Source organism: Doryrhamphus excisus, chromosome 21 (genome assembly GCF_030265055.1).
Source record: "Doryrhamphus excisus isolate RoL2022-K1 chromosome 21, RoL_Dexc_1.0, whole genome shotgun sequence".
In the NCBI taxonomy this organism is placed as follows: domain Eukaryota; kingdom Metazoa; phylum Chordata; class Actinopteri; order Syngnathiformes; family Syngnathidae; genus Doryrhamphus; species Doryrhamphus excisus.
In genome coordinates this window covers 11318440-11328356 of record NC_080486.1, presented here as the reverse complement: position 1 = coordinate 11328356, position 9917 = coordinate 11318440, and the positions used below count along the sequence as shown (strand labels likewise).

Genomic DNA, 9917 nt, shown 5'->3' with positions numbered 1-9917 from the left:
GGGACGGACGCACTTCCAGACGCGTCCCAGGAAGTGGTCCCGCTTCGTCTTGTTATCGCTGCTGCATCCCTCATCATGTCCAGGAACGTCTGCCTTTTCAGGGGTCACATCACTCCTCCTCTGCCTGCCTCATCTGTGAATTGTTCTCTCTCTGATTAAAATCGATATGAATCTATTCCTCCCGGCGATGGAGGAATGACACTAATTCCACCCTAATCCTCTTATCTACAGCCACAGCAATCTTTCTCTAACCTACAAACACACTAATCAGGATTTTATCAGCGCAGCCATGAAAAAAAAACAGGCACCTGTTGGGGTTGCATGCACACCTTCAACTTGTCTGTGTGTGTGTGTGTGTGTGTGTGTGCAAATTGGGAAAAAAAAATCCCAAATCTGGAGGCGGCTCATAAACAATAAAAGGTTGTCAAGAGTTAATCCCTAATCCAGCCTCATCTCGCCCCTCAATTTACACCTCTGGAAAGACATAATCCAACACACACACACACACACACAATTGGACTTTCAATGTTCTGGATATTTTCTGACGTGGTTTTGTCTGAAATAATCCAGATCCACTCAGTGCCTGAAAAAGAATCACAAAACAGGACAGATGATTATTCTCATGTTTGTCATTGACATCATTGCAACATTATCATTTTATCATCTTCATGGTCAGGCTGAGAAATCTGAGACATGTCGTCTCATCTTTACCGTCTGTTTTATTACCATCGTCAACATAATCCTCACAGTCGGACCAAAAGGGTTCAACCTCATTATTTGTCTCATATTTTATCATTATTATCTCATCTTCATCGTGACATGAAGTGACACTCCACTGAACTACTGTGTACATTGTCCTCATCTTTATCATGACCGTGATCGACAACATCCTCATTCTCATGCACCATGTGCATCATTCTCATGTTTGTATATTTTTCATCATTGTCGTGTTTCTCATTGCAATCACCGTGAGGGTCAAATTGTGCCTCATTCTCATTGTTATCATGTTTCTCATTTTCATCATCATGCACAACCTGCTCTCATTTTCTCATTTTCCAAGAGAGTCAAGACATACATCACTCATTGTCATGACCATTCTCATGTTACTCATCCTTATAATCATCCTTATCATCGTCAAAAAAATGCACATCCATTAGAATCCTCATGTTTGTCATTTTCTCATTCATGTTGTGATCATGTGGTTGCTTCAAACCACAGTAAAAAATAATAATAATTTCAGGGTTTTTACGAGTTGCAGTGCAGTTGTTTGTCCACTTGGGGCAGCAGAAACAAGAAGCAAGTAGACTGACAGCACACTGACTTCTGCTTTCAGCTGAATCCCACTAGTGGGTTGTGATTATTAAGTATTATGACATAGAAGTACAATATATAGAACTACATGGTGACACAAGAGGATGAAATGTTGAAGAACATCTTTCATTTGAGTGATTGACACCCTCGAGGCCGGTCTTCACATTCCCACTTTGTAAACAAAGCTCTCTGACATTTGAATGGACTGTGTGTGTGTGTGTGTGTGTGTGGCCAACCAAACTCCACCCCATCCTCAGACAAGTGTGTGTCGGAGTGTGTGAGCATGCGGTGTATTCTCTAAATAACCTGTTGATCCAGTCACGCTAACAAGGCTCGGAGGGCGCCGGGGCTCGACTCTTCCTCTTTTGGACAGATTTTACTGTAAGTGACCCCTGACGATTTTTAATCATGTCTCACTCCTCTCTCGGGATTTCCTCACGTCTTCTTCTTCAAGACTAAAACCACAGCCAAATTGATGTCGGGCTGACGTCTTCCTGACAGGCTGATGTCTCACTCCTGTAAGGAAATTACTGACTTCTCCCTACTCACACAGACGTACTGATATCTCACTCTTTGCATGGACATACTGATGTCTCACTCCTCTCACGCTTGTCAGACTTCTTACACAGATTATCACTCTTGACAGACGTATCAATATCTCAAGGTGAGCTCTCACTCCTAACATGAAATTAGAGTTACAGACTTTGTAGGAATGAACCTTCATTGGACATCTCACTCCTCTCACGCTTCTGTGTCTCATTGACATCTCACTCCTTTCACTTTCTTGGAATTTAAACCTTACACACGAACTTACAGTAAAAGACTCCCGACATGTCACTCCACGCAAATGTTTTGATGTCTCACTCCCCACATGGACTTCCTGTAGACTCCCTACTTGATTTTTTTTGTAGTCTGATGCCTCACGGGGGCTTTCTGACTTTGCACATTCTTCACAAAGACTTCCTGACATGTTCACTCCTCAGTCCTCACTGACGCGATGTCTCAATAGAAGACTTAACGTGACGGCGTATAGGAGCCGATAGTGGACACTTATCACAGTATTCATAGTGCCGCCATGTGGCGTGTTATCAGCGTGTACTCAAAGGCTTCATCTCAATTGAAGCGTGAAGAGACAACGCGCTTCTTAAGAGATGAAAAGATGCAGACGAAAGAACGAAAAGCCAGAAGTGATGAAAAGGGAATCCTCCTGGATTCAAACCGCTTTCTACTCAAAGGGCCGCCGCACGTGTTCCGTCACGTCTAACCATCTTGCTGTGTCCACATCAGTGAGGAGGTGTCTGTAATTTTGTCTTTTTTTGTTGTTGTGTGATGTCAAACCACAGAGAGGGAAAAAACCTGGCCACGCACACGTGCACACACACACGCACGAACGCCAGAGCCAAACGAGAATGGACTGAAGCCTGAAGACTCACTGTGAGTGCGTGTCAAAGCCAACCATGTCGACGTTGAGCATCTGGGCCTGCCTCCTCTTCGCCATCAGCGCCGCCGCGCAGGACAAGACACCAGGTGAGACACAAATGCGCCTTTGTCCCCGAGCCTCAGTGATCCGTCAGCAGGGGGATTCAGGTTCGAGCTGCAAACAAAAACAGGAGTGCCCGTTGGGTTTCATGGCTGATTAAATGTAGTCCTATTTGGTTACTGGAGTGCTTTATTCGCTCTCTAGTTATGCAATAAATTTCTTAAAAACAGCACCGCTCTTCTGGAATATAGAGGATCTGTGACTTATTTAACAGCAGAAGGAGCCTGTCATATAGTAGATCTTCGATTCACATTCTGCAGTAGGATTTTGCAGCATATGACTAAAAACAGCAGAATTCGCCCAACAAATAAAGGATCTTTGACTCACATTTTTGCAGTAAGTCCTTAAAAACAGCAGGCGGCTCCTGTAAGAAGATCTTTAACTATTATTCTTAAAGAAGATTAGGAAAAACAGTAGAATATTCTTGTCATATAAAAGATCTTTGACTCACATTTTTGCAGCAGGTCTATTAAAAAAACAGCAGGGCACTCCTGTCATACAGAGGATCTTTGATTCCTGTTCAAGTAGATTACGAAAAACAGCGAAATGCTCTTGTCACATAAAGGAGCTTTGACTCACATTTTTGCAGTAGGTTCCTAAAACAAGCACAGCACTCTTGTACTATAGAGGATCTTTGACTAGGTTTTTTTTGCAGCAGATGACTAAAAACAGCAGCATTCGCCCAACAAGTAGGGGATCTTTGACTTTTTTTGCAGTCTTTAATCTTTAACTAGTATTTTAGTATTCATAAGAGGATTAGGAAAAACAGTAAAATATTATTGTCATATAAAATATCTTTGACTCACATTTTTGCAGCAGGTCTATTAAAAAAAACAGCAGGGCACTCCTGTCATACAGAGGATCTTTAACTCGTGTTCAAGTAGATTACAAAAAACAGCGGAATGCTCTTGTCATATAAAGGAGCTTTAACTCACATTTTTGCAGTAGATTCCTAAAACCAGCAGAGCACTCTTGTACAATAGAGGATCTTTGACTAGGTTTTTTGCAGCAGATGACAAAAAACAGCAGAATTCGCCCAAAAAATAGGGGATCTTTGACTCCCGGTTTTTTTTTTTTTTTGCATTTTTCAATGAAATGTTAGATTTTCAGAGTTGGCGTGCCTCTGAAGGGTTAACTAGGCAAGGGTTAATTGGAAATCTTTCCAGACGTAGCTTGACTTCAACGTCACTCAGTTTATGTTCGACTTACTGCTGAGTTAAGCCTCAGTTTGTGTTTTTTAGAGGATGGGAACGTTTAAGAGTTTAGTGACTTTACCTCATTCTGAAGGAAAGTCTCTACGGTAAGGGGAAAAAGAAAGCGTCTAACTAAACTACACAAAAGCTGCAGATTTGGAACATTTCTTCTGTGGAGACATCACTTTTTCTATCCAGCAGGGTGAGAACTTTCCAGTGTCTGACCACACACGTTGTCCCCCTGTCCTTTCTTACAAATATGGCACGTTGAGCCTGTAAAGACAAGTCTCAGGGCAAAAATGTGCTGCAGGGTCATTGGTGACCCTTTGACCTCGACTGCTGTGTGCAAGTCAAGGGACGTAATGTATCACCGAGCATAGTAAGACAATGAAATACATAGTGTGCCTACATGTAAATAGACATGGCCGCCTTCCAGGCCTATTTGTTCACATTAAAGCATTTCCTAATCCATGTCGAACACACGCAGGTGAGCACGCCACTTGTCATGTCAGGGTGTTTTTTTTTTTAAATATTTATTTCAACACAGATCAAGTGAGTCAAAGCCGTGACTCATTGCTCTGCTACTGTCTGTGTTGAGCTTTAAGAGGAAGAATGACAGGAACGTCCGACTGAAACGTACGCGAAAGCCAGAGGAAAGTCGGGATAGTCTCGTGAATAGCGCCCCAAAAATGCACACTTGCCCCTGCAGGCTCTTGATCCAGCACGAGAAGAGACATTCCAGCTGGATCTCCATTTTTAAAAGTTGAAAAACACTAAATAGTTGCCAGACAAGGTGCCATTTGAAGTAAGTATGAGGATGTTTCTAAAGAAATACGGTCTAATTTCCTCTTTTACGTGTCAGGGTGCATACAAAAAGCAGCGTCATCACCATGGCGACCTGCCTGTGATGTCATCAAGGGGGAAGTGACACCGATTAGTGTGATACTATTATCACCTCAGTATGGAAACAGAAGTTTGATTCAAGGTGCACTTTCTGTCGCCCTCTTGTGGCTGTACGCGACACTGCAATTGTTGCTTTTAAATGTGACTTAAAAAAACAGTGTAAAAAGATTCTCAGACTTTTTACACAAACTACCACCTCTGGTTTGCTTGTGGCGCATGTACTTGCTGTTGCCACTAGATGGAGCCTGCGTACAATCCACTTGTACCACAGTTTTGAGACCACTTCCACAAGGCCTGGCACCGCTTCCCAACCATCATGACTTGTGTCTTCTCCCAGATGTTACTATGACCTGTCTGGTCTCAGAGGAGTGCCTCCTCCCCTGCAGCTTCCCGCCCGCCACGCAGGAGAGTGTCCGCTGGTTCCAGCAGGACGTGGTGGTTTTCAGCTTCCGTCGAGGAGACATCAGCGGCCACACCGCAAGCCAGGCGCTCGCCGGCCGCGCCACCATGTTCCCACAAGTGATCTCAGGGGGCAACGCCAGCTTGGTGCTGAAGGAGGTGGGTCTGAAGGACCGCGGCACATACAGGTGTCACGTGCGCACCTCCACGGGGGAACACAATGCCAAGGTGGTCTTGAAGGTGGAGGGTAGGTTTGATGCCAGCATGCTCAAGTGTAAGAACTTTCAGGACTCATCAAGAACCTGTTTTTGCGTAGCGCCCATCCAAGGACTGTCGCTGGAGCTCAACAGGCTGAGCGGCTACGAAGAGATGAAGTGCATCGTCCGCAACGTCTTCCCGCCGCCTCGGGTCACATGGGCCACGGAACCGCCCACCTTTGAAGACTTGCGACCGATCACACGCATGCTGGCTGACAAGCGGGGGCTCTACACGGCAGACAGCAGGCTGAAGACCCTGAGTGGCCAACCGGACCTCATCTACATATGCAAAGTCAGCACTTCCTACGGGGGTTCCACATGGATGTCCTCGCTGCGGGAGAGAGGTGAGACCATGTCATTGGACACGCCTTCTTCCAGGATGGCAGCCAATCTTACTCTTTGACAGAAATAAGAGGAAGCGAGGGGCGTGACCTGACCATCCCCTGCTTCGCTCCACCCTACCTGAACAACCCCACCCTCCACTGGAGCTTCACCAACGGCGAGGACCCGGCGCACATCCTCACCTACGACAGTCGCTCAGGGGACAGCGTCTCCACGCCGCCCTGGGACAACCACGTGGAGCTGGACGGCTTCAGGGTGCCTTTTGGGGACGGCTCCCTGCGCCTGATGGACCCTGAGCACGCCGTGCACACGGGAACGTACAGCTGCGTGTTCTCTGTGCCGTACAACACGCACACGGAACGCACGGACGTCTCCATCGATGGCCCCACAGGTGAGGAGGTGAGGGGTGGGGCATCTGCACTAGATCTGTCATATAGGGGATCTTTGACTAGCAGTTCTTTGGGGGAGTATGTCCTTAAATACAGCAGAACACTCCTGTCACTTTTACGATCTTTGACTCGTGTTTCTGCAGTAGGGCATAAAAATCAGGAGAGTGCTCTTGTCAAATAGAGGATCTTTGACTAGTGTTTTTGCAGTATATGCTAAAAAGAGCAGAGAACTCCAGGACATATAGGATCTCTGACTGTTCTTCCAATGCATGTATAAAAACGGCAAAGTGTTCCTGTCAAATAGAGGATCTTTGACTAGTGTTTTTACAGTATATGCAAAAAAGAGCAGAGAACTCCAGGACATATAGGATCTCTGACTGTTCTTCCAATGCATGTATAAAAACGACAAAGTGCTCCTGTCAAATAGAGGATCTTTGACTAGTGTTTTTGCAGTATATGCTAAAAAGAGCAGAGCGCTCCAGGACACATAGGATCTCTGACTCTGACTTCCAATGCATGTATAAAAACGACAAAGTTCTCCCGTCATATATAGAATCTTTGATGAGTGTGTTTGAAGTACAGTGAGTGCTCCTTTTATATAGAGGATCTTTGACTAGGTTTTCGCAGTGTTGCAGGTCCTTAAAAACAACACAGCGCTCCTGTCACATTGAGGAGCTTTGATTTTATTTTTACAGCGGGCCCTTAAAACATTAGAGCTCCTGCTTTATAAAGGATCTTTGACTGATGCTTTGCAGTAGATGATTAAGAACAACAGAGCACTCCTGTCATATTGAGTATCTTTGAGTAGTATATACAAAATAAGATAAATAAGGTGTACTCACATTAGCTGAACATGTATGGCGCTATTGTTAGCTGACCTTATGTGGCGCTAGCACCTGCAGCGACTTCACAGCTGTGAAATGCCCTTTGCTACGTGAGTGCACGTGTGTCACATATGTGTGTATGCGCAGTGAATCGGAGCACATCGGAAGCGGCGTCATACTGGTGGATCGTGGCCCTGGCGGCGGCAGTGGTGGTTCTGGGACTGGTTGCCATGTTTGCTTACCTGAAGCTTAAAGGTGAAGACGACACACATGAAGCGTTGCAGTCGCATGTTTCCAAATGTCTCATTGTGTTTGTTTTTGGTCAGGAAGCGCCGCCAAGCCACCCAGGAGAGACCCTGAGGAGGTGACAGAGCTGAACTCAGTCAAAGGTCACCAAACTGCAGTTACATAAATGCCCACTAGATAGAGCCATTGTGTTGTGAAGACATAAGCAGTCACTGTTGGTCTAATTTGTTGTTGTGATTTTTAGGTGTTGGTGATGAGAGTCAGATGAGCGAGGGAGGGCGTGTTCTCGCTGGCGGCACCAATGAACAGTCGGGCCTCTCCTGAGCCCACCAATGCCGATATGTATCCTAGTCCACATATTTGTGACCAGCTGTGACGACAAAGGAAAAAAAAATTCAATTGGGAAATAAGTCCAGATGTTCTGCTGAGAAAGGGAAGGGTTTTCCTGGGAAGAACCCACAAGAAACCTTTTGTTTTTGTAGCCGACCCTTTGCGGTTAGCTGAGGGTCACTCCGGAGTCAAGACCAAAGTTTTTGGGAAGGGTGGAGATTTTCTTCATGACAATAACACTTTCTGTCATATGTGGAGCAATGTGCCATATAGTTAATAAATAATAACTATTCATACAGATTGTCAGTGCATTGGAATGAATGAAGGAATGTGAAGGATGTCTGCAGGGGGGCTCTCGGTAGGGAGGGCCCTATCACGAGCCTGGCACCGCCTGCTGGGCGTGACGCAAGCAGTTTTGTTGAGAAAGCACTTTAAACTCTGACCTAAATTACCATTCCAGGCATGCAGCCGGACCGGGTTGCTTGGTGCGTACACACTTTCTGTAAATGAGAAGAAAATGGAAACAGTGTCTGCGGCATGTTTGGTGGTCGTGACCTTTCTGTGCCATGTCGTCAGCGGAGGTAAGGAGGACCTCACACTTTTGAGTCCAAAAAGCAGCTAAATGTTTTGTGAATGTTTTCGTGTAGTGGTTGGCTCACCTGACGGGCGTTCATGTTTCCGTGTGAATGCTTGTGATTGACAAGCGTCCGTTCCTGGGTGTAGCCTGCCTCTCGCCATGATGATTGAATGGGTGCAGATAGACATTATTGTCATTACAGCAGCGCTGCGAGGAGGATAAGCACTCTTTGAACAAGTAAAAAGTTACAATTTCACATAAAACTAAATAGTACTGTGTCACATATGACACACACTAACACACCCTGTCAGAGCACGTTCTTTCTGTACTGTATTTCCTTGTTTCACTTTAAACTACAGTGAGGATAGTCTTGAACTAGTCATGATGTGTTATATATATATATATATATATATATATATATATATATATATCACTATATTGATGGTTACTATGGTACCCACTATGTCATTATATGATCATATCACCTTGTACTTCGGTATGTGTCAAAAAAATACATAAAATAATTTTTTTTTTAAAAATAATTAAAAAAAATAATATCAGAAAAGCTTTTCTCTGGGTACTCCGGTTTCCTCACACATTCCAAAAACATGCTAGGTTAATTGGCGACTCCAAAGGTATGAATGTGAATGGTTGTTTGTCTATATGTGCCCTGTGATTGGCTGGCCACCAGTCCAGGGTGTACCCCGCCTCACGCCCGAAGACAGCTGGGATAGGCTCCAGCACCCTCCGCGACCCTTGTGAGGAAAAAGCGGTAGAAAATGAATTAATGAATGAATATAAGAAAAGCAGGAAGTGAACAAATGTAACAGTTACTGATTGTAAAAGTACCCGATGGAGGGGTAGGACTCAGCTCAGCTTTGATTCTTCCTACTCCTTTTGGACATGTGGAACCGGGAATTGATTATGTGATGCATTCAATTGTAATCTAATGCATGTTTACATGAAATTAAACCAATACCAATACCAGTACAATACATCTAATATAAGCAAAATATGTGCTTTCAGTATAAAACCTTTGACTTCATTGTTACAATATGCCGCGAGCCAATAAAACGACAGTTGTGAGCTGCAAATGGTCCCTGAGGCAGATTTTGCACACCCCTGTGTTCCTCCAGGTGACAAAGATGTTTGGTGTGGTCTCAATAAGAGCTGCCTTTTAGAGGCTAACTTTCCTGTTGGAGACGATGTGGTCATACACTGGCTCAAGGTGACATCAAAGGACATCAACGTCCATTCCTACTACTACGATAAGGACCAGCTGCAACTCCAGGACCAGCACTTTAAGGGCAGGACCTCAATGTTCAAGGAGAACATTGGAAAAGGGAATTCTTCTCTCCTTCTGAAGGAAGTACTCGTTGCCGACGAGGGAAGGTACAAGTGCTATGTAGGAACCATCACAGACAAAATGACCTCATTCCTCAACCTCCACGTGGAAGGTGAGCACGCTCTCAAGAGATAAACGTTAGCTAGATGAAAAGTTTCTTTGTTTGTTTTCCAGCTCCAGTCACCAAAATCCACATCCAGGAAGCTGACAACAAGTTGGTGTGCAGCTCAAGCGGACTCTACCCTGAGCCTCAACTCACCT

General features: G+C 44.8%; 1 protein-coding gene across 2 annotated transcripts; it reads left to right on the top strand.

The window, feature by feature from the left end:
* Positions 1 to 1617: 1617 nt before the first annotated feature.
* Positions 1618 to 8012, top strand: LOC131108479 (CD276 antigen-like). Of its 2 annotated transcripts, none has more exons than XM_058059447.1 (8): positions 1618 to 1692; positions 2655 to 2838; positions 5285 to 5593; positions 5663 to 5947; positions 6010 to 6336; positions 7306 to 7413; positions 7485 to 7547; positions 7649 to 8012. In XM_058059447.1, the coding sequence occupies exons 2-8, from the start codon at positions 2769 to 2771 to the stop codon at positions 7726 to 7728; spliced, it is 1242 nt and encodes a 413-aa protein (XP_057915430.1). In that variant the 5' UTR covers positions 1618 to 1692; positions 2655 to 2768; the 3' UTR covers positions 7729 to 8012. The 2 variants fall into 2 exon arrangements, with proteins under 2 accessions (XP_057915430.1, XP_057915431.1); XM_058059448.1 differs by having other exon boundaries at positions 1687 to 1829.
* The last annotated feature ends 1905 nt before the right edge of the window (positions 8013 to 9917 follow it).